This window comes from Venturia canescens, chromosome 8, assembly GCF_019457755.1.
Source record: "Venturia canescens isolate UGA chromosome 8, ASM1945775v1, whole genome shotgun sequence".
Taxonomy (NCBI): domain Eukaryota; kingdom Metazoa; phylum Arthropoda; class Insecta; order Hymenoptera; family Ichneumonidae; genus Venturia; species Venturia canescens.
Window position 1 is genome coordinate 15,440,213 of NC_057428.1, and position 22,661 is coordinate 15,462,873.

The 22,661-nt window shown below is 37.0% G+C and overlaps 4 protein-coding genes across 6 annotated transcripts; 1 reads left to right on the plus strand and 3 right to left on the minus strand.

Moving 5' to 3' along the window:
* The first annotated feature begins 921 nt into the window (after positions 1-921).
* On the plus strand, positions 922-11,850 carry LOC122415345 (CD63 antigen-like). The gene is made up of 6 exons (XM_043427402.1): positions 922-1,530; positions 3,881-4,069; positions 4,469-4,639; positions 6,460-6,681; positions 6,878-6,939; positions 9,522-11,850. The coding sequence occupies exons 1-6, from the start codon at positions 1,468-1,470 to the stop codon at positions 9,538-9,540; spliced, it is 726 nt and encodes a 241-aa protein (XP_043283337.1). The 5' UTR covers positions 922-1,467; the 3' UTR covers positions 9,541-11,850.
* A 690-nt stretch (positions 11,851-12,540) lies between these two features.
* Positions 12,541-18,175, minus strand: LOC122415348 (ubiquitin conjugating enzyme 2). 3 transcript variants are annotated; one of them, XM_043427406.1, is made up of 6 exons: positions 18,068-18,175; positions 16,492-16,626; positions 16,320-16,370; positions 16,101-16,233; positions 15,827-15,974; positions 12,541-15,635 (listed from the first exon to the last, which is right to left on the minus strand). In XM_043427406.1, the coding sequence occupies exons 2-6, from the start codon at positions 16,620-16,622 to the stop codon at positions 15,538-15,540; spliced, it is 561 nt and encodes a 186-aa protein (XP_043283341.1). In that variant the 5' UTR covers positions 16,623-16,626; positions 18,068-18,175; the 3' UTR covers positions 12,541-15,537. The 3 variants fall into 3 exon arrangements, with proteins under 3 accessions (XP_043283341.1, XP_043283343.1, XP_043283340.1); XM_043427408.1 differs by lacking the exon at positions 18,068-18,175 and adding an exon at positions 17,770-17,790; XM_043427405.1 differs by lacking the exon at positions 18,068-18,175 and adding an exon at positions 17,115-17,631.
* Positions 18,176-18,282: 107 nt separating this feature from the next.
* On the minus strand, positions 18,283-22,577 carry LOC122415340 (angiopoietin-related protein 7-like). Its single transcript, XM_043427394.1, has 9 exons — positions 22,417-22,577; positions 21,781-22,325; positions 21,625-21,714; positions 21,382-21,534; positions 20,831-21,279; positions 19,359-20,344; positions 19,195-19,284; positions 18,911-19,087; positions 18,283-18,751 (listed from the first exon to the last, which is right to left on the minus strand). The coding sequence occupies exons 5-9, from the start codon at positions 20,852-20,854 to the stop codon at positions 18,592-18,594; spliced, it is 1,437 nt and encodes a 478-aa protein (XP_043283329.1). The 5' UTR covers positions 20,855-21,279; positions 21,382-21,534; positions 21,625-21,714; positions 21,781-22,325; positions 22,417-22,577; the 3' UTR covers positions 18,283-18,591.
* Positions 21,198-22,127, minus strand: LOC122415243 (ficolin-1-like). Its single transcript, XM_043427228.1, has 4 exons — positions 21,781-22,127; positions 21,625-21,714; positions 21,382-21,534; positions 21,198-21,279 (listed from the first exon to the last, which is right to left on the minus strand). The coding sequence occupies exons 1-4, from the start codon at positions 22,125-22,127 to the stop codon at positions 21,198-21,200; spliced, it is 672 nt and encodes a 223-aa protein (XP_043283163.1).
* Positions 22,578-22,661: the final 84 nt, after the last annotated feature.

The following is a 22,661-nucleotide window of genomic DNA, read 5'->3' on the forward strand; positions in this document are numbered from 1 at the left end:
TGAATTTCCCCATATTAAAAATTAATTTATCAATTAATTACAATTTGTCTTATCGAATTATAATTTGATACGGTGTATTTGTGTCAGCGCAGTTTATGACTTAGATAAAGCGAACTCTAAATTGCGTTAACGAAGGTTTTCAATGCTCATTGAGAGAAAAAGAGACGAATATAGTGAAGGGGTCAGTGCATGAATCGTAAACTGCCCACGCGAGGTCGTCACAATCGAATTAATCATGCCGGCCAAACGGCCGTAAGGCTCAAGCCGTGCAATGATCTTACAAAAAATATTATTCATCGTCTCGTCTGAATTTTTGTGCGTCTCGGGATTTTACGAATGTTATCGACCTTTCGTATATCAATTTTAATTGCTCGCACAGAGCCATCTGTGCGGCACTACTTGAAGTTGCTCAGCAAGATTACGAATCGATTTTCAATTCTTTCGAGGTTATGTTCGTTCAGTACTAGCTTCAATGCTACGTTTTCCTATCAATTATTGCACGTCACTAGTCGAAAATTGACTATCGGCTGCACAATTGTGGCAAAAACATTTCTCAGTTTTTTTCCAATCACCACAACCGCATATATAATAACGAATATATTTCCAAAATATGCATGGTCACAACATTTCCTTTTATTTTTGACAATCGAAAAACACGTGTCCCCGTACCAGAGATTGAAATATTCTATTTTTTTGCTTGCAAAGCTTCCAGGTGGCATTCAAATTGCTCTAAAAGTTAACAATAAACATTTACGATAAAGATAAGAGTGCATCAACTCTCGAGATGCAACAGCGCTGCTGAAATATGGCGTCGTAAGGAAGCGGGTTTGGCGGTTTGGCGGAGGCGGGGGGCGTTCGAGGCGCGCCGGGATTCATGTGCGCGCGCTGGCACAGCACAGCAACAATACGCCACAACAAAAATATCCTGTGTTCCGGCACTCGAGTTCGGACCTTTGAAGCGCGCGGACACTCGTGACGATCTCTCCGTCGAAAACAAAAAAATATCAGTTCTAAACGTCACGTTACGCTTGAACCGTTCGAATATCTTAACGAAAATAATATTCGTAATTGAAAACAAAGAAACGTGAAAGTTCCGTGTCGTTTACAGTGGAATTATCTACCAATAATCGTCGATTTTATAACCTATTCGCGATTGACGACGCTCCCTCCCCCGGTGAGAGAGCTTATCGTGAAAGGATCTTTGAGAAAGAAAGGGAAACGCCGAGTACAATCGGCGGTGTCATTCAGCGTCTGGTCGCGGTTGAGCAACCCTCGAGAATTTTTGCAGTGTCGAACGACCCGGATAAATCGTGTTACGAACGAAAAATCATTTAAACAAAAAATAATAATACACCGTGCATCGATCGCCCCTCGAGACGTGGATTTTTAAATAAGTGTTGCTAACTCGCCGTAACCGCCTGTCTTCAAGTTTTTGTGTCGTTAAATAAATAACATATCGCAGCGAAAATGGTGTCCGGCGGTATGGCATGCGTCAAATATCTCCTGTTCCTTTTCAACCTCATATTCGCCGTAAGTATATACAATTGATTAGAAATTATTACTTTGTGCACGTCATGTGTGATAAGAGGCGAACGGAGGCGCTCGTTGCATCAAATATTTTCTTAACTTCTTATTTTTTTTGTAACTCAATTGAAATAAATTAAAAAACCTTAAAAATCTTTCCTCTATGAATTGTTTGAGCAGAATCTTATAAAAATTGCACAATTCATGATGAGGGGCCTGTCACTTCAGTCGATTTTTTGATTGCCCCATCGAGAATTGTGTCGAGATAGAGCATTTCGCTTTCGCGACGTTGGGGGTGTCTAGAGCCGATAGAATTGATTCTCAGGGTGAAATAACATGAAAAATGAAGCTCGAGGTTGCGACGTCCTCGTTTAATAAAACGAGAAATTGGCTAAAGTGTCGAAGGTTTTGTTTTTATTTTTTAGCCCCGCGTAAATACATTGTCGGTGATATCCGTTGTGTGTTGGTCGAGCGTAAACTATAGTTTAGGAAAGGTGGAGGGGGGTAGTCTTGTCTTTGTTTTCGACGCACGTATACACGAGGTGTAGGCCCAATCTGTAGAACGTTACAACTCGTTTGGCACAGTATTTGGTGAGTGTCCGTACGTTTGTGTATAGCAACACCTCGGAATATCGAAAGCAGTGAAGAGAGACAATGATAAAATAGAAAAGAGGGAAGAACGTTATTGGTGGCGTCGTCAGGGCGGAGAAAATCGTGCAGCGCTGTCCGACAGCTCAAACTTCTTGTATGTGGAGGAGAAAGTACTTGCGTGTATGTGTTAGCCTCGGCAAGACGTGGAAAGCGAATGAGAGAGACGGAGCTAGGTCGCTCGATAAACTCCAACGGTACAATGAGGGGGAAAAAACGGGGGGCGAACGGGAAACTCGCAGCTACGAAATATATCTATACACCTTTGTATATACACGTAAAAACGAGAACAGAAGTTATTTTAGTTACGGGGTCCACGTACCTATTAGGCGAAGCGCCCCCGCCAGACTTTACGACGCATACTTCAAATTTCCGTCCTTAGCAATCTCATTTGAATTTCATAATAATTCAGTTTTTCCAAGTACCCTCGAGCATCGATTTTCTAATTACTAATAGTTTGAATAAATAAATGAACAATCACAACACAGCGATTTATTTTATTTTCTCTCGTCAGAAGCTGATCAGATTTTCTTCTCGTAATATATTAATCATCGCTGACATCTCGCTCATTACGTCCTCGGATTATTCAGCGTTCTTCGAACGTCACAGAATTTTTCCTATACCGATAAAAAAATGCTTGAACATTTTCTCGTCCAGTAGAAGATAAAAATGTTCTCATTCGTTGCCGTGCCCGAGGGGGCGATAAATTGCAAAGAACGAACATACGAAAGCGCGTAGGATACTCTGAGGAGGCGAGGAGACTACGATTACGCTGTTTTTTTACATGCTCATTTATGCTTTATCTTCTTAAGCCGCACCTTCGTATCGGAGCGCAAAAATGATGACAGCGGACGTCGCCTTTTCCAACTTTTTTTTGTGTTTACATTATTCTGTCAATTTTTATGGAAGTATCTCACGTTAAATGATAAAACAAACGCAGAAGTGAACACATAATCTCAGTTATTTATCGAAATCTCCGACTGACGAAATTCTACGTTTATCGTACAAAATTAAAACAAATTTACCCCTTTTTCACGCATTACGATAAAAGAAAGAAACGCTTCCCCTCGGATAGCTTCCAAGCTCTTGGACAGCGACCCGGATCGATTTATATATCGTCACGAGTTTCGTGGACGTAAATGCTTACTTTTTTTTTTTTTTTTTTTTTCTTTACATTCGCCAAATAAAGTATACAAACTTCTAGAAAACTAAATATTACAAAAAATCTTTTTTATTTGGCACGAAATTATGATCGAATATTCGTAAATTTTATTTCGTAAACGGTTAACAATTTTTTTATTATTATTTACTATCGAAAATCAATGTCGAGTTTCTTAATGTAAATTTCGATGGAAAGTTACTCGTTGTTGGGACTGCACGTTCAAAATACATTAAACTCTTGACCCCTGGAACGAGGTTGCGAGCGTCCCCAATATTTTCGGTAAAAAACCTGTTTTTGTGCATTTTTTCAAAATTTTTCTTCACGTCGAGTGTCCCTTATTAAATTTCACCGCTCGCAATTCCGTTCGTTGTGGGGAAGAAAATCGAGGAAATTTTTTGGCCAAGACCAAGTTTGAAGTCGCTTTCGACCCCGCCGTCGGGCTTGGGAAAACATATTGCAAGGATCAATGTCGTTTTAAGCTGTGATAAAATCCCCTTAATGAGGATCCTTGATTAACGCAATAAATTTGTTGATTAATTTCCCTAGATAACTGGTATCGTGTTCATATCAGTGGGTGGAGTGATCCTCGGCCTTTACAATGGATACAGTAACTTTGTGGACAATTGGTTTTTCGCTGCACCGGTACTTATGATCATCGTAGGTATCATAGTCTTCCTGGTGTCGTTCTTCGGATGTTGCGGTGCCGTCAAGGAAAATCACTGCATGATTATAACGGTGGGTTTTTATTTTTCTCCCATTTTTTTAAAATCCTGTCTCGTTATCCCTCAAAAAACTTGATTCCTCCAATGAATATTTATGGCGTTCGAATGATAATGGAAGCGACGCTCGGGTGCAGTAAAATTTCTCGCGAATGAGGAAAAAATGAAAATGTACAAGCAGAAAATTTGCGTAATTCAACGTTCGTTAAGTCACAGGTGACAAGAAAAATAGTCGTCAGTAGCTTTTTATAGAAAATCATTTCATTTGAGAAAAAAAATGTTGGAATTACAAATTTGGAGAAAATCACTTGAGCAGCTCGACTTTTAATTGCGATTTTATTCAACAATTCCCATCACCTTGTCAAATTACTGCGATTAATTCATTTTAATTGACTTCATTTGTGCCCTTAAACAGTTCTCGGTACTCCTCCTACTGATCTTTGCTCTGGAGCTCGGTGCTGGTATTTCCGGCTACATGATGCGTGCAGAGGTCGGCCGAATGCTTCAGAACCGTATGAACGCCACGATGCCCTTGTACAAGACCGATCCGGATGTCCAGAGGTCCTGGGATATAATGCAACACGACGTGAGTACACTTGAAACACGAGAAATATGAAAAGGAACGTGAGGAGGATTTTTATTCGATATGAAATGAGAAGAGAAAAAAACAAATTCATTGGTTTTAGGATCAAATGATCAAATGAAGTGCTTTCAAACATTTCTAATGAAAAATCGAAGCGTTCGCGAGGGAGAATGGGGGGGGGAGAAGTTTATAATCGAATGATAAATGATTAGTCCATGAATGTATAATTTCTGGTCTCGAGTTCATTTGCAAACGTGAAGTTTTTTGCAGGCTTTCCAATCCTCGAATATTCGATCAGGCGTAATTAACGTTTATAATTACTTTCTGCGCTGGCGTTGATGATTATTCATTGGGCAATAAATAGGCTCGATCGGTTCGACTGCGAGCTCACGAGTGTATCGAGTCGTTCCCCGCTGATTTTCACTTCCGGAAGGGAAGTCTGTGTACGAGATCGACGGAGATGTGTGCGTGAATTTTAAGAAGCCCAGAAGTGACGATGACGATGCCACGAGCGATTGCAGTGGGGAATCGCGTTCGGCTCGACGAGACCCTTAAAGGGACAACTGTTTCGACGTTCTTTATTCTCTCGCTGCTCTATATGTGCCGGTCTCCTGCGTACGTGTGCACGTCTCGTATTGTAAATCAATATCCGACACGAGTCCCTGCACTCTCTCTACTTGGACGGGGGGACACGACGTACGCGTATGGAGAAGAGAACAAAATGGTCAGAGGGAGAAAAACATACGCGACTTCCGGTGAACAAACTCCTGTCATATCGTTTGCACGTGAAGGTTTCGAGCTCCCTCGCATATTAAATTGTTTTTTTTTTTCCCCCAAAGGGTGTGACTCTTATCTTGATATAAAAAAAAAGAAGAAAAAACAGAAAGACGTCTCCACCTCGATCAACTTTTATTGCCTCATCATTATTTTTCATCCTCCAATTAAGATCGCTGGAGAAATAGGAAAAAATGGCACGAAGGTTTTGTTCGATTTCGTTAAACTTCGATTATTTTTCTCGCATTGGTGTTCTCGCATGGAGTGTTTATTTTTATCTGATTCGATCTCGAACTGCATAAAAATTATAGAGGGAGACAAAAATAATAATGGAAAAGTGAAAAAGTTGTCTAGACCACGAGGAATTGGCTGGTTTCGCGATCGGGGGGACGATAACATTGACGGGGGTTTTCAACGCTTCCCTTTGGCGAGGTTCCACCGAGGGGGAGAAAAAAGGAGCCGCACTATTCGTCGCGTGACGATAACGATTATCGCATGTCCATGTGCAGTTCCGCATCCACGAGCTTTTCTCCGAAATACGTTGGTGCACCCCTCATTTGCGTATTTCAGAGCAACAACAACATTTTACCGTTAGGAATTTCTTCGTTGGTTCGTCACGAGAAACGATTTTGTTGATTGAATGTTTATGGATGAAAAATACTCTGTATATTGGACGAATGGTGCTTATAAAAGCCTCCGCATCATTTATTCATTCCAAGGTCGTCTCATCGTGCATATCAAGCTACTCGAGGTTTCTCCAACTCAGTGTTGTTACGTCGACGATCTTTTGACTTGGGAATTATATTTCATACTCGGTTGTATGCCATTCGATATTCACTTTATTGCCACTCTTTTTCACGACCTCGTTTCCCTATATAATTTTCATCGACTTTACGTTCCTTTAAGTACATCAAGGCTTGCAAATTATTTTCATATTTAGTACAACAAATAAAATGGTGTTATTGAGACACACATTCGATGTTCGAGGGAGCATTTTTCTGTTAGGGGTTTTATAATCTAACACGATTTTCATTTTTTCCTTCATCCAGCTCCAATGCTGTGGCATCAATAGCTCATCAGACTGGTGGGTCTCCCAGTACAAAGAACCCAATCTCCCCGCTACTTGTTGCACCGAGATTCCTGCCAACGAACAATGCGACTACAACGGTATTCGTGTCAGCAACGACGGCTGCATGGCAAAATTGAAAAATACCATTGAGGATAAAGCGGTTATACTTGGTGCTGTTGGTATTGGAATTGCTCTTGTGCAGGTAAACCCATTTGTTTATAGAATAGATATAATCGACGATTGGAAAAACTTGAAACTCTAGGAATCAAATTTTTCGAAATGGCTCATTGGAGTCGAAACTGGATTGATTTTTTTGTTATCAAATTATCAATATCGATTGAGGATCATCAAAAGGAATGTTTGAGTTCAAATAATGGTAAAACGACCGTTTCTTTCAGCTGATTGGTGTAATCTTCGCGTGCTGCTTGGCTCGATCGATCCGCCGTGAATACGAGACTGTGTAAGCTTTAAAACATCAAAAAACACAGCTAAACAAAAGCAAAACATAAAAAAAAAAAATAAAAAAAACAATCAATCAGCTAAATTTCTCTGTCACTGACTGAATAACTGTGTCGTTTGCAATTCTCGCGCCTAAAGTGCACGCTTTTACGTTCTCTTGTAAAGAGCCGTAACAGCAAATACACCACACTGCGTTTAAATATGTCACAACTGTCTCATTGACACACAAACAATTTTCTTTTTAGTTGACTTTTTCTTTTCTCTCGTTCTCTCAACAATATTGTTTTCCTTATTTTTTTCTTTTGCGTGTGGTTTTTCTCGTTTCACAACACACAGACACACACACACACACACACACGAGCTGTTTCGAGTGCCACGGCAAAAATCTGTGTACCTTTCATATTTAATAATTAATCGGTGTCGAGATTGTTGTTGCCTCGGCTCATATCGATTCGCAAACATTGTGAAATAAGAAACTTACGAAAAAAGCTTGGTAACGATTGCCAAAAAAATAATGACGCTCTCTTGTATTAAGAAACGAAAATTCCCACAAATTTCTACAAATTGCCACTCGATACGAGCCCTCTACAATAGTTTTTCTAAATACTTTTTAACAAACAAACAAAAAAACAAAAAATTATTGATGCATCAAATGCTCAAAAAGAGATAAAAAAAAAAATGCAAAAAAAATATTGAGAAAGTGCCAATTTTCTGCACAAAGTTTAGCCACGAAATCTCGATGGGTAGAAAATTTTTAAAATCACTATTCGCAAAGCTTTTCCGCAAATTCGGTGTCGCTCATGTACCGCCGCATATTTATTTTCAATTTTTCTCTTTATTTTCAATCGATGAAAAGCTGCAAGAGCAATTATTATGTCGTTCGATGTTTCGTTTAATTTTCAACCGTCTCATTAATCACGATAAAACACATGTGATTTTTTTTTTTTATAATACATTAATATTTAAATGACTAAGGAATAGCATTAAAAATCGACGATTTACTAACCGTCACGTCCTAATTACTCGAATTTACATTCTTCAGAATACAAAATTGAGAAAGATGATTTGGTGATCGGGGAGCTGTGATCGAAAGTAAAAAAAAAAAAAAAAAAACAAAAATGACAAAAACAGAAAAGAAAGAATCGGAGAATGAGAAAAGCAAATAGATGTGTCTTAGCATGTCGTATCTGTCCGTCGATGTAACTAATGCCAGCAACGTTCTGCTAAGAGTGAAATAACAAACGAAATGAGAGTGAGAGCGGATCAGCGATTCGGGCTAAGATAGAAAATGAATGAAAACAAATTTTATATATATATATATACAAGGGGAAAATATATATATAAATGTATATTGAAAGAAAGTAAAATAAATGCAGGAGAGAAAGAGCTAATAAAAAAAACAACGCATCGGTGAATCTCTCGGGAGTTTCGTCTCGATCGTACCAACGAGATAACGCCGATGATTGGTCAGCTTTAAACGAAACAAAGAAAGGATTTAAGAAAAAGACATGAAATTGCATTTTTTCATATAGTATGAATACGCTATACTAAAAATTAATAAAAAAGAAAAAAAAACAACAATTATAAAACAAATAAATATATATGAAACTATATATTCGTCAATGTAACGTTCAAAAAAGCAAGAATCTACGTAAGAAGTCCAGCATATATAGTTTAGTTAAGAGTGACAATTATTTATCTAGCAATTATAACTAACGATGATTGATGAGCGATTTATTCTGTTGTTTCCAACGTTGTAAAGTTTACGTAGCGTTAAAATAACGTAAAATTCTCAATATTACCATACAAAGAAAAGAAAATGAAAATCGCGATAACAGATTTGTTCTAAGTCAGTCGATTTCGATGTTTCTCATCAACATATTCAACATGGATTTATATTGTTCGTAAAATATAGTACTATATTTAAATGATTATCTAATAGAAAACTTGGACCTTTTGAACCACCGAATCTCAGCTCAGATGTATGTACGAAAAAAGACAAAGAAAGCAAATACGAATTCGGAATGATATAATAAGGGTTTTGTTTATTTTTCTCATATCTCACTTCACTTGCGCTTATGCCCAAAGTTTTTACAACTTTTGACGCCAGTTGCGAAAAATCGAGAACTTCTCTAATGATAAAAATATTTGAAAACGCGTCAACGTGATGATCAAGTGATTTGTTATCGATGTGTATTTTTTCGCTGAATATGCCGCATCCGTCGCCTATTCTCTATTATTCAATATTATCATTATTATTAACAATATAATTTAACTAAAGTAGTTTTTGTAATTATTTTTTCATGTATTATTTGCTTGGCAATTTTGCACTTTGTGTCGCATATATTTTAAACAAATGTTTACAATGATTAATGCATTTTTATTTTCCTTGTCAATCTTTCTCTCATTCTTTCTTGCTCTCTCTCTCTCTCTCTCTCTCTCTCTCTCTCTCTCTCTCTCTCTTTCTCTTTACTTATCGTGCATAATATTTTTAACCAACAATATCATTTTTATCATTATATAAAACGAATATGAGCAGCTAACGGAAATAAAAAAACACACGAAAATCTAATTCTTTTGCAGCGAAACTACAGCGCACTGATCAACCAACGATTAGGAGACACTATTTCATAATCATATTATGATATTACTGTCCATCTTGCATTTTTGATTCGAACAAAGATTTTAGAAATCAAAAAAATGATTACGATAACCTGAAGAAGGATGAAAGAAAAACTTGATTCTACAATGTCAACGTTTGATCGCGCATTTCTTTCTTTTTTGTCATTATTGTGCTCGATACATTATGCATAAATATATATACATATATCTATATATTGAATGTACAGCTAGAAAAGAAGAAAGATTAAAAAAGACAAAGAAAGAGGAATGATAATAATGCAACGAGCAAACGTTGAAAAAATAAACGTTAAATTTCAACTGCCACTTAATGCCAAAATACAATGAAGACATTCAGCATTGATAGAAAAGAAGAAAAAAAGAAACACAAAACAGACAAACGAACTGATAACTTTTTGCTATTTTTTTTTTATTGACGATTATCAACGAATCATTATTTTTTTTTAAATCTGAAAAACCATTATACAAAACCAGCTATTGCATTTTCAATTCATATATACTTACGGAAACAACTCAACATTCCGAAAGATCTTTGAATAATTAGTTTGAAGATAAACGTTTGAAAAAAAAACATCATTCCTCTTTGATATCGATCTTACATGTTGATCTTAAAAGTTGAGAAACAACGAGCTATTTTTGCCTACAATGATTCAAAATATCGTAGATTCATTACATTCTCATTGGAGACGAAAGGCCACAAACGAAACTGAAGTTTCGCCGTTAAACCTCTCGTAATTGCTTGTGAAAAAGAAAATAAATAATGAAAAATGTGTCAGACGCTTGCATCTTTCGATAAATCACTAAAAATTATTGAAATTATATATGGCTTACCGCTTCTCCGTAACGCTGATTGTTGAATCGGCCAAGCCGGAGGTGTACCTAATTAAATGCATTATCGAGTTATATAATTATATCTATATATAGATATAACACACCTGTGGAACACGTTTTAGCGATTAAATAATTATTATGACTCAGTAACGTGACGAATGATTACGAAAAAATCATCTAAAAGCCTATACAATACATAAACACACACACACACACACACACACAGCCGTAAATTGATTAATCAATTGAGGCATAAAACATCCTCGAACATTGATTTTGGTTTATAAATTGAGCGCACGTAATTCTAACGTACGTAATAATTTATCGAGTCCATTACGTGGTCGGTGTTCAAGGTGGGAGTCTCTCTGTGACGTAGGCTTGTCAATAATGAAGTTGCCGCGGTGTCAGTGAACTCTCATATATCGATCCTTTCTGCTTCTCGAGTTTGTCTCGATGGCAAACTGCGCGCGATTTCACTCTCGATCGAATATTCACCGTTTTTACAGTTTTTTTTTTAAATGACATCTCATTCACTTCAATTGGCTTTCTGAAGTAAATTTTATCATTTCGTCAATTCAGTTTTCACTTAAATCAAACTTTTTGTTTCATTCTTATTCGAAGAAATATTTAAAGCCACATAAATTGCAAATTTTGAAAAAACCTTGATGAGACAATCGAACGAGAGAAATAATAAAGACAGAAACAAGACTTTTCATTTCTTTTTATAACGTGCGTATAGCTCGTAGGACCAGTTTCTTTTGTTATTGTCAACAGAATAACCAGCGCGAATATAGCTTTGTTAGAAAAATTCATTCATAAGTAATTCGTAATAAATATAGTTGTAATGAATTATTTAGATACGGTGTGCCGCACGTATCCAAAGTCGAGCATTTTTATTAGTTACGGAAGCATTTGAATTTGTAAGATTTTTTTTCATACGTACAAAAAGAGGAAAAACATACGGAGAGACGAAAATTCATGGATTATTTTCCGAAATTGGTGTGTGATATTATGACTAATTCTACTCGTCCTATTCGTAATTTTGATAAATTACCGGGCAACAGAAAGACTGAACGCAAAGTTTTATTATAATCAGTATTAAACGAAAAAAAAATAACAAACAAAAAAATATAAAATGAAAGGACCTTGAAGGAAAAAAAAAGTAAAATTGTGGGCTCGGGAGGACAGAACAAAGTAAAACGAATGAAAGAAAAAAAATGAGAAAACTTATTGTTAATTGGTATTTTGAATACGAGACATACATTTTTTTCGTCTATTTTACAAACGAAATTCATCTATATTGGCTTCTTACACACACTTATACACACACGACGAATTTATTAATTATACACTATTTGTATTGTATTTGAGCGTATACATTTAAAAATTAGTTTATAATTAAACGATATTTGGAAAATAAATCGAGAGACGTTTCGTTGAACCGATGAATTATTTTATTTATATATATATATTTAAATATATATAAATACATGAATTATATTGGTCTAATTCGTCTATAGCACATACTATTTGTCTAGCTTTTATGGTATATATAAAAAATAAATTAAATATACTAAGATGGACGAGTGTTTTTCCAATCCCTTTTTTCATCATCGATTATTCATCATTGTTGTTGTTGTCTTTAGAATGTTATTTCACAGGGGTAATAATGAAATAAAAGTCATAAAACAAGTTTTTTTTTCGTTTTCATGGTACAATTCAATTTTTATTTCATCTTTATAGAGGCGATAATCAATGGCTCATTATTGGCAGACTAACATTTATCGTTTAATAAAAGATTCCGGTTATTTAATCGGTTCAGCATTGAAGAAATAATCATTCGATCGAAAATTACAGAGTTTTTAGAAAGGAATAATATTTTAAGTAGTTTCTTTTGAAAACATTGTGGGTCCAACACACAGTTAAATAACTAGTTGAAAGAAAAAAAAGAAAAGCAATCGAACCTGTTTCAAGGATATGAGGCTCTTCATGAATTATTCAGTTTTTTTTTTCAGTCGAAAATGAATGTGAGGTGTTAACTGTACAGGCTCTGGACCAAAGCTCTAGTCCTCATTTCTTTTTCTTCGTTTTATTATAGCTCATATTCTCTTCGCTCGCTTCATTGAGATCGTATAATTTCATTTTATTTATTTTTTCTTGGTAATACACAACTTCGCCGTTGTTTATTGGTAAAAAGAAATATCTATAAATCTTCCAAGTTTATCAAATATATACAAAGTGGCCTCGTTTTTCTTCGTGAATTTTGTCTGGCAAACCTTTCCTCGAGCTTCTCATACAAAAAAATACGACGTGACTTGTTTATCGTTTGTTGATTTTTTTCTTCTTTACTTTTTAATTATAATATTTATACATTTTTCTTCTTTATTTCTTTTTTTTTTGCAACATGTAAAAAACGGAGCATGAGATTTGTGAAATTCGTGAGGGTTTACAAAACAAGATGCAAATCATTTGGCGTTTCGAATGACAATCGCAGTTTTGTTTTCCCTTTCTCTTCCTTTTCTTTTCATGCTTCTGTCCTTCCGTGCCTCATTTTGTGAGCAGGAGGAACGACGTTTTTGTGACTTTTCACTGACAAATTTCGACGGGCTGTCATCGTGTTTCGTGAGAAAATGCATTGAATCACAAAGTTCTGTAGAATCAAACTCACAGCGCCAGGCTGACTAAAAACTCGTTCTTAATAGTGAATAAATAAAAAAAAACAAACTTTTTCGTTCTCGGGGGCTCGGACGACTCGGTATAAAAATAAAATTATGCAATTCGTACAACTTTTTCTTGTGATCAGAATCGTCGGAAATGTGACCGAGTTTGACAGCCAATTGAACATCAATCGTTCGAAACATGAGCTTCACATGCAAAACTTAGAATCTTAAAAAACGATGAATTATTATGACGCTGCGTTACTTTACGTCGGCAAAAAAGCCGAATCAGTCGTTTCGTTATTACTCGTAACACAAAAACAAAACAAAAAAGGAGAGAAAAAATAATGAAAAACAAGATCGTTCCTTGTGCCTGACCAGACAAATTTGACACGCACACGCACACACGCATTCACGTCACGCATTAACTTGGATACAAACGCAGTCATCCGTTTTTGTTTTCTTCTGGTTTATTGTTTACTGCTATTATTATTATTATTATTATTATTATTATTACTATTATTAATATTTTAATTATACGACACTATGGCTTTATTGATAAATGGATATCGGTAAAGAAAAAAAGACGTACAATGAGAAATAAAAATGAGATTTTGACGCGGCCGCGTGCGTACGCGACCGATATGCGATTATTATAGATATTAATAATATATGGTATGATCAATCGTCGCGTCGATTTTCTTGAATGTACAGAAAAGAAAAATGATATTTATTTACACTTACAATGAGTCAAGCAAGTTTCTTTCGTTTCTTTTTTTTTCTTTCTTTCTTTTACTCTTTCATTCGTATATTCGCGTTTGTCCTCGGACATCGAGGAAAACACTCCAGCAGGAACAGTAGTACATCACTATATCTACGTAGTACTAAGGAAATGAAGCGCTTATTAATTTTTTTTTTTTTCGTTTCTTCATTTTCCTATGATTCTTCAATGATTCGGAGACTCGCGTTTAGTTGTTAATTTGTATTTTGTTATCTTCATAAATCAACGATGAAGACAATGTCGCAGAGATTTAATCGGGTTCTCTCCTTAAGAGTAAATCGATTTGTTGCGCTTTCAACTATAGGCGATAGTTTTAGTTTTTCATCGGGGCGGAACAAGGGGCGATTTGTAATCGAAGTTTTATTACAAAAATATCGGGAGGACGTGACAATATTTTTGCTCTTCTGTTATTCTCGCACGCAGAGTTTCGTAAAACCTTTCGTTTTTTTTTTCATTTCGCATTAGTATCACGCGTTATTCCTTTTTGCTTTCAATGACTGATGATTGGACAAGTCCGCGATTCTCCGAACTTCATTCGTCGATCAATGAATTCATTGCATCGGCCAAGTGCCAGGATCAACTCGGAACAAAGGAGTTCGGAGAATCGCGGTTGGAAAGCACGAGCGTGCTCGTTCGAGCACTTTGACACCGAAAGCTTCGTTAAAAAAATGATCAGAGGCCCAGACACAGGTCGATCAACGGAATCGGGCGTTCGTCAGCATGCTTTTTTTTGATCTGCCCTCCTTCGCTTATCGACTAATCTCTAAACTTTTCAATTATCGTAGATCATTTTCTCTTTTCGTTCGATTGTTTATTAACTGAAATTTGTTATCCTTCTCTTATTTATTCGATCGCACCATTCGGCACTGCTATCGATACTTCTTCGATTCATCAGTCAGCACTCAATCATTTTTATTACTGACCCGCGATTGAAGAAACGAATAAAAAAAACGGAAAACGAAAGTTATGCGGACGAGCTGCCTCGCGATTTATCAACGTTTCTTTCCTCTACCGCTTCTTCTCTTCGAGTTTTTTCTTCTCCTTTATCCCCCACTCTTACAAGTACATCATTTTCTAAATACTAAAATTGTCATAGTCTCATGTTTCCACGTGCGTCCAGTTTCTATTTTTTTTTGCGTTTCAATGTTGCTCGATTCGTTTAGTGATAATAAACAAATAATAAAGGAACTCCAAGCTCCGTGCCTTCTAGCCCCAAGAGAATAGAAAACATTGGGTGATACTTCCGACTCCCAAAAATACACTTAGGAGTTCAGAAATCCCCCAGGCCACCGTGTGTTTTTAGTCTGACTATTGGAAATTGTGAATTTCCGTGGGGAATTGTCATTGCCAAATGAAGTTGAAGCATAGCGATAGAAAAATTGAAAACTGAAGGAACGATGAAAAAAAAAAACCCTCCGAGAGATTGAAACAAGTTTTACAAGTAAAATTCAAAGCAAAGGGAGGAACGGATGAGAACGTTTTTAAATCTGACAACAATATTGGCGATGAAAGGCTCGAGAGAGGAGTTTTATTTCCGCAGGTATTTTCTTGAGTCGTTTGTTTCTTTTTCTTTTTTTTCTTTTTTCTTCATTTTTTTTTGTTGTTTTTATCTGTTTAGCGTTACGAGAAATTATTTTTTAAAGGATATATATATATATATATATACTCGTATATATATATTGATAATTGTTCATGTGGCATAACGATTCGTCCAAAGTCGCGCTATGCGGTCGTGCTCCTCTCGATTTTGCAAATATTGCGTTGCTATACTGCCCACCAGAGGGTCCGCTGAAATATTCAATCGGTAAGTATTTTTCTCCATAATCAATGCAATTGTTTTGTTGTTTCAAACTTCACAAGGAACTGAGAGTTTCCTGATGTTTTTTTTGTACCATAAGAAATTATCCATTTTGACATGACCCTATTCAGACAGTCATGAACTTTCAAAAAATTTGGAAAAAAACACATTTTTAACTCACCAGGGTTGCAATCCGTAAGTAGCGAACAGATGGATAACAAAACCTTGGAGATTGTTAACGCCGGCGACCAATTGTCCTTAAGTATGTCTAAACATATCACACCCTGGCTATTTATGTTGCAATGATAAATACGTGTTCGGAATGTGACCTAATAAGAAAAAATAAATTTTAAATCACCTAGAAATACGGAAAATTTATAAAACGTATGAATCCATTTTTCTCGTGTTTGAAAGATCCGAATTGAAGTCTTATTTTTATTTTAGTTTTAACTAACCTTTGGAGGTTTGAAGGGATATTCGGGGGAAAAGTGGATGTCCAGGAAGAAAACACCACCCTCGTAAACGGAACCCGGAGGCCCCAAAATAGTTGATACCCATTCGTAGAGATTATCGCCTTTTGGCCCAGCACTAAAACAAACATAAATTGTGTGAATATTTTCCCATTTCATATTTCTAACAAGAATATTATTCATGATCAAGAGATTTTGGTATACCTGCAATTTGGCGGTGGATCTAACGTAATTTCAGCCAATTCCTTCTGTATCCTGAAGAAAAGAAGTCGTTGTCAGATGCATGGTTTTGGGATGTTTACTCATCATGACAATTTTGGGTGCTAAAAAATCTAGCAAAGTCGATGATGTTAACACTCGTTAGAGTTTGGTTTACCTTTTAGCAGAAGTTCCCAACGCTTTGGACATTTTTGGGTTTGGCTTAGCTTCCTTGTTGTCCGGTTTATTGTCCGCCAATGAAGAACCCCTACCTCTTCCTGTTCCACTGGATCCAGCTCCCGAAGACATATTTCTAAATGAAAGGATTATTTTTTATAAATCCTGATATTTATGAAGATGAAAAATGAAATTGAGTTTTGAAAAAAAAAAAAAAGTATGAATTGAATTGCAAAATTTCGTATTTGATGGAAAGTAGAAGATTGTGAATACAGACATAAAATTAATGGTCAGGAAGCAAACAATGGTTAGCCTTAAAGAGAAAAAAAAATCGCCAGATAAAGCAAACGCCAATAATGTGGTAAAAAAATTTTGGCTCTCGTGGAAAAATTCTTGCTCGTACGTAAGAAAAACGAGATCCTGTTGGAGGCACGAAAAAATGTTGAATCTCAATTTCGGTTCCGAAAAAATATACAAAAACGTTTGAGAGATAAATAAAAACGAGACCTAACGTCTCGTTTTTTCCAACAGTTGGAAGGATTGATGGAGATATATTGCCGGAATTAAATAAAGAAAAGATCACCTCGACGAGTTTTAATATATAAAATCGTCGTGTGTTTGTACCTCGTATCTCGTTTTCGCACGCCGTTTTTGCAACCTGTAAAAAGTCCAGGGCAAACCGCTATGATTTTATTTCGTCCCCCGCACTCCCGTAAACTGCGCTCTGTGTATAAATGTTGTTTTTTTTGTTTCTTCACGTACAGCAATTATAAAGGACGAAAAAATACATGAAAAAGCGCGAGGGCTATATGAGCAGGACGAAGGTACCGTGAAGGATTATATTATACGCGGTTTCGTTTACGTGTGTATGTGTATGTGTCCTGAAGGATTTTCAGTCTCTCTTTCCCTCTGTCTCTCTCACTTTTTTTCCTCGCTCCTTTTCGGCCAAGTGATATACTTATAAAATGATAAAAGGTTTAGTTTCAGGAGTGTTTTTTTTGTTGGGAAACCGGGCGCGTCTTAGCCGGGGATTCCGAGCCACACACAACCGACGAGGACTACGACAATCAAAACTCGCAACGCAGCGACCGAACAACGACCGATGACCAGTCCCACGAGAGCGCTGAGAGACTTTCGCAAATGTATTGTACACCCCTTTGCGTACATGTATTTGTGAGAGAAGGCATAAACCCTCCTATTCAATATATATTTGTGTATGTGCCCCGACGAGATAGATACCGAAAATCGCGCTTAGTGGGAAGGGGAAAAGTGGACATACCGCCCGCGAGACAACGGAGCGAAACATTTACCGATGTTAAAAGAGACGTCAAGAAACTTGAAACCTATCAAGGTAAGTAATAAATAACATGTAAGTCTAATCTTTCCGTACGTGAATTAAAAAATTTGTCAAATGCGTTTACATAGTATTTCAGACGGAATTCGTCAAATTACCGGCTGCCGGTAAAATACAATCTCTGGAGTATTCTTTCTACAAATGCATTTTTCGATTCCATTACATTTACATCACAATGCTGAAACACTTTGTTATTAATTTTTTAATTTATCGATAAACTTGCCATCGATACATCCCGATTTTTGTTTCCTCTTCCCCCTATCGATTCAACCACACACAATTTCGCACCTTGTATTTACTTCCGGTTGTGCGAAAATTCTAACGAAATGACAAATCAAATTGTACAATTAGGTTGAAGTTTTTTACAAAAAATTTTGACATCTCACTATGGTTTATCTGCCGAAGAAGGATCAAAGAACATGTGGATAAATTGACAGGTAAAATGCATGTGTAAATATATTTTTATATTGTCGTTTTGAACCGTATTGCCCGGCCGGCACAAACTTCTTCTTTACACCGCAATTGCAACCGTGGGGCTCGCATCGCCGGTCATGATCCCTAGCCGATGACAGCGCTTGATACTAAAAACTTTCTTCAACTATGCGCTCTTTTTGAATATTTGCTGTCATTTCAATCTGCGAACGTTCGTACTACAAGTCGCTCTTCAAACAACACCGAATTTTAAATGAAAATCTTGCGTATTCTTACAGACAATGACAATACTCAGCAAAACATCTTTTATATCAATCAAATTCGATTCAAAGAATCACGATATTTTAAGCGTATCATCATTTTAGTGCTTTTGAGGCTATAATCGTCCCGCCAGTGTTCCCATATTATTCCTCTGTACGGTTCTCGATATTGGTCCATCGTGTAATAATTACCGTTAAGATTAGCCTCGAAGCAACTGCAACAGAAAATTAATTTTCGTGAAAAATATATTTCAAGCGTAGAAAATTATTGAAAAATATTTCAATTGCCAAGTATCCAAAATTAAATCAAATAATCTCTAAATGAAACAAAAATTAAAAATTGCATCGCAATTTGCACAAAGCTAAAAAGTCACCTGTAGTACCACCACCCGCCGCCATAATCGGACGTGCACGGACAGCATTCCGGCGAATAATCGTTTCTTCGATCGTAAGTAGAAAAAGGTGTTGAATAATGAGCGCTTAAAGAATCCGTCGCATTTCCCGTGTAACCGGCAACCTTTATTCGATAACCGTCCATTCTCGTTCCGAGTCTGATCATTCGAAATGTGAAAAAAAAACAAACGAACAAAATTCACGTAAACAACGTACATTTCGCTCAAGCCTACCAACCAATGAGCACATGCGCGGACGTACTCACTCGAAGTCAGAATACTGTGCCCAGACATTTTGACCTTCCCAGTCCTCGAGGTCGATTCTCAGCTCGTACTGACCGTGGTAAAATGTCATACTGGAATAATCACGAGCTTGAAAACGCGAGCAGAAGGAATAAACAAAGAAGTCGAGAAACTTCGTATTTCTTACCGATGAACGACTTCGTTCCCAAACCAAAATTCACCCTCGAGATCGCCAAATCCATTTGCATACTCGTTCCAAGATCGATTGAAATCGACTCTGCCTTCGAACGGTCCACCGCGTCTCTGAATTATCGTCCAGCCTCCGCCGTTCGTCTCCATATCACAACTGACTCGACTAACGTTAGCCCAAATCATTTTCGTTGCGGCGTCGTTTTTATCCAAAAAAAAAATACCCGAACGAAAATTTTTGTCGTCCCGTAGACCGTCGCAGCTGCGAACGGTGAAATTTCGACGATAAACACGTTCCGTCGTTGAGTTCTCATTCCCATTTGGAAAAATTTTCACCGTTCTGTTGTTTTTCGTTGCGGAGCTGTTGACTTTGAGAGTCGAGTGAAGGTCATCGATTTTCAGTAACGGAATGCCGTGCAGCCGCTTGTCTATCGACGCCAACCAATCAACGACTCGTTCCTGGTAAGTCGATAATTTAGAATCAGAAACGTCTCTCTCGACATTCGATCTCGTCGAATTGATCAAATTTTCCAACCGATTTACACTTTCTTCCAAATTCGTCAGTGACGTCATTTCCAGAACAAGCAAACGAGAATTTCTCTCCTGAATTTTTGACATGCGTTCCAATTTGTTCGTGAATATGTAAGTGTTCAAATACTCGTTAGTAAAGTTGATCGTCGTGTTGAAATTCCCCTCCGAATCGTTTCGTTTTTCAAGCCCTTCAAGGGTCGTCCCCTTACGATTTTTTCTATCGTTCATTATATTCGAAAGATTTTTTTCCAGCTTGTCGAATTTTTCCGCCGTTGTGTCTAGCGTCGTTTGAATTTTTTTCATGTCGCTTCGCAATATTTCCAAAACCGTTGACAACGTTACAGGCCCAGGCTTGTTGCTAATCAAGCCTTTTTTCAAGTTTACGAAATTCGTATGTGTCATCAAAGGCATTGTCCACGTGTCAGGTAGAAAAATCAAAACGGTCCAGCAGAGCTTCAAAAAGGAAAAAAAGACCCTCAAATTCATTGTCATTTTCGTGCATGGACATATTCAGGCGGGGGGGGGGGGGGGGGGGGGGGAATTTCATTGATTCTGAATTAATTCAATTTTCATTCAAATGTCCGTGAAAGCTGTCGCGATTGTCAATGATCGCTCAGTGAGAAAAAAGATCTCTCAAATTCTCACGGGCATTATGCCAAGTTCGCTAGTCCGTACTTCCGGTTCAATGCACGAACCTTTCGTAATGATACTCGAAAAAAATGTACTCGTTTTTTATATTACTATTTCGAAACACTACCGTGAAACATTTTCAATCGATTTTTTACGACTTGTCGTCGTGAACAAATAATCCGAATGAGAGCGATGAATATAATCAGATTCCCTAAAGAAATGAAGTGTGAAAAAATGCAAGGTTTCACGAACGAATTAATAAACCGGTGGATCGTTCGGCGCTAATATTTTTTTATTCTCCCAACTTACCCCGAGTCCCTTCAGACGACACATATTCACGTTTTTTGTTTGTTTTTTTTTACTTGATGATTTTTAAAGGCGGGAATAAAAAAATTGAAAATTTTTCTTTTTCAAGAGAAAACGGACGCGCATCGCGATCGCCTGCGGCGGCTGATGATGATCGACTGCATACGGTGTTCTCACGTTTCTCAATAAACTCTGGTCATGGGACGTTGGATCTTGGAGGTGGACTGGGCCAGTTGGGTTTTTCGTTTGCAACAGCAGTTTTGAGTGTTTCGAATTATAAATAATTTGAAAATGGTAAACGAATTTCTAGTATTTTTTATTATCGAATGAATAAACATTTGTTCATTATTTTCTAAAAATATAGTCGATTTCAGGGCCAATTGTTTTTCAATCGTATCATCATCTTCGTTTTTTTGTAGCTGTCGCTGTTGAGATTGACGCCGATGCACTCGCTGAAAGCAATCGAAACAACCATTTTTTTCCACCGAATTTTCGTGCATCGATTTAGGCAAAAAATAGCAAGAGAAAAATATTTTTGAAGAAAAGCTACTGACTCTGGAGACCACCAAATTTCGTCAAAGTCCATGGAACACTCTTCGCCAACCATTGGAAAATGATCGAAAATGGAACTTCTCGCGGATCTCGTTAAATTTTTAGCGACCGATGGAGCAATTCGCATTCTATATTTGTCCTTGCGCGAATGGATTCTATAGTTGAATTGGCAATGGAAAAAAATCGACGTCATTTGTCATCGTGACGATTAACAGGAATTCTAATTTTTTAAATTTTATTCTCACTCGAATTTGGGATATTCAGCCCATTTTTGATTTCCCAATCGATCCTCGAATTCCAGTCTCAATTCGTACGGACCAAAAAGCGTAGTTAATCTGCGATAAATGAAATAAAAAAATAATCGGTCAATTTTCAAAGGATTTTTTACGCGAACGATTCACCTGTGGATCCACTCATTTCCCAACCAAAATTCGCCCCCGAGGTCGCCGAATCCCTTGGCATAATCGTCCCAGGATTGACTCGTGAAATTAATTCGGTGCGAGGATTTGTCGTCGCGTTTTTGAATGACTGTCCAACCCCCACCGTTCGACTGATCACAATAAATTTCGTAAATATTCCAAAGCCATTCCACTTCCTTTTTCGGGTATCTGTAGGGAAAATGATAAATTCCCGATGGCGAATCGCTGTTCATCAAACTTTCGCAATTAGGTTGAGTGAAATTGGAGTATAGAATTCTTCTGATGTGCTCATCGTTCATATTATCGGTGCCCTTGACCGTTGACCCCATCACTCTTATCATAGCTCTGTCGATCTTTTTATTTATTGCTATTAGTTGCTTCAACATTTCTTTCAGATAAAAATCTGATGGCGAATTTATTTTGGGTTCGTTGTCGATTACTGGGCTCGTTGAATCGGTATGCCAGCTTCCCTTTTTTCCATCGTTCGCTCCGAATATCGAAGGAGAAAAAACGAGGAGCATACAAACCTTGGAGATTTCGGAAACATCAAAGTAGTACATCAAAATCACAAAAAATCTGCCGTTTATTCGTAAAATTCATTGATTTTATTTTATTTACTTTTATTGAGCGATGCATCACTGGATTCTGAATAAAATGGCACAATAAGTACAAATTCGGGCCTTTATAGCAGGATTCGGAGTTTTGGTCGAGGTGCAAGTAAAACGCGGTCACAACTGAACTAGTTAATAGACTGTTGATTATCCTGAACGAGTCAAATGCAAATTATTTTTCAGAAAAAATCTAACGCGGGGTTTTTTAGTTGAACTTTTTAGTGCGATCGAAACAACAACGTTGATTGGTGG

What these genes read in the sequence shown, in the direction of transcription:
- LOC122415345 (XM_043427402.1), top strand. Translation starts at nt 1,468, where the DNA reads ATGGTGTCCGGCGGTATGGCATGCGTCAAATATCTCCTGTTCCTTTTC. An exon ending in GGGATATAATGCAACACGAC is followed by an intron (nt 4,640 to 6,459) that starts GTGAGTACACTT and finishes TCCTTCATCCAG; the next exon opens with CTCCAATGCTGTGGCATCAA. An exon ending in TTGGAATTGCTCTTGTGCAG is followed by an intron (nt 6,682 to 6,877) that starts GTAAACCCATTT and finishes CGTTTCTTTCAG; the next exon opens with CTGATTGGTGTAATCTTCGC.
- LOC122415348 (XM_043427406.1), bottom strand. Translation starts at nt 16,622, where the DNA reads ATGTCTTCGGGAGCTGGATCCAGTGGAACAGGAAGAGGTAGGGGTTCT. An exon ending in GATCCACCGCCAAATTGCAG is followed by an intron (nt 16,234 to 16,319) that starts GTATACCAAAAT and finishes TGTTTGTTTTAG; the next exon opens with TGCTGGGCCAAAAGGCGATA. An exon ending in ACTTACGGATTGCAACCCTG is followed by an intron (nt 15,636 to 15,826) that starts GTGAGTTAAAAA and finishes TGAATATTTCAG; the next exon opens with CGGACCCTCTGGTGGGCAGT.
- LOC122415340 (XM_043427394.1), bottom strand. Translation starts at nt 20,854, where the DNA reads ATGTGTCGTCTGAAGGGACTCGGG. An exon ending in GGGAACGAAGTCGTTCATCG is followed by an intron (nt 19,285 to 19,358) that starts GTAAGAAATACG and finishes TGATTATTCCAG; the next exon opens with TATGACATTTTACCACGGTC. An exon ending in GCACAGTATTCTGACTTCGA is followed by an intron (nt 19,088 to 19,194) that starts GTGAGTACGTCC and finishes TCGAATGATCAG; the next exon opens with ACTCGGAACGAGAATGGACG.
- LOC122415243 (XM_043427228.1), bottom strand. Translation starts at nt 22,127, where the DNA reads ATGGGGTCAACGGTCAAGGGCACCGATAATATGAACGATGAGCACATC. An exon ending in GGAAATGAGTGGATCCACAG is followed by an intron (nt 21,715 to 21,780) that starts GTGAATCGTTCG and finishes CATTTATCGCAG; the next exon opens with ATTAACTACGCTTTTTGGTC. An exon ending in GAAATTTGGTGGTCTCCAGA is followed by an intron (nt 21,280 to 21,381) that starts GTCAGTAGCTTT and finishes GATTGCTTTCAG; the next exon opens with CGAGTGCATCGGCGTCAATC.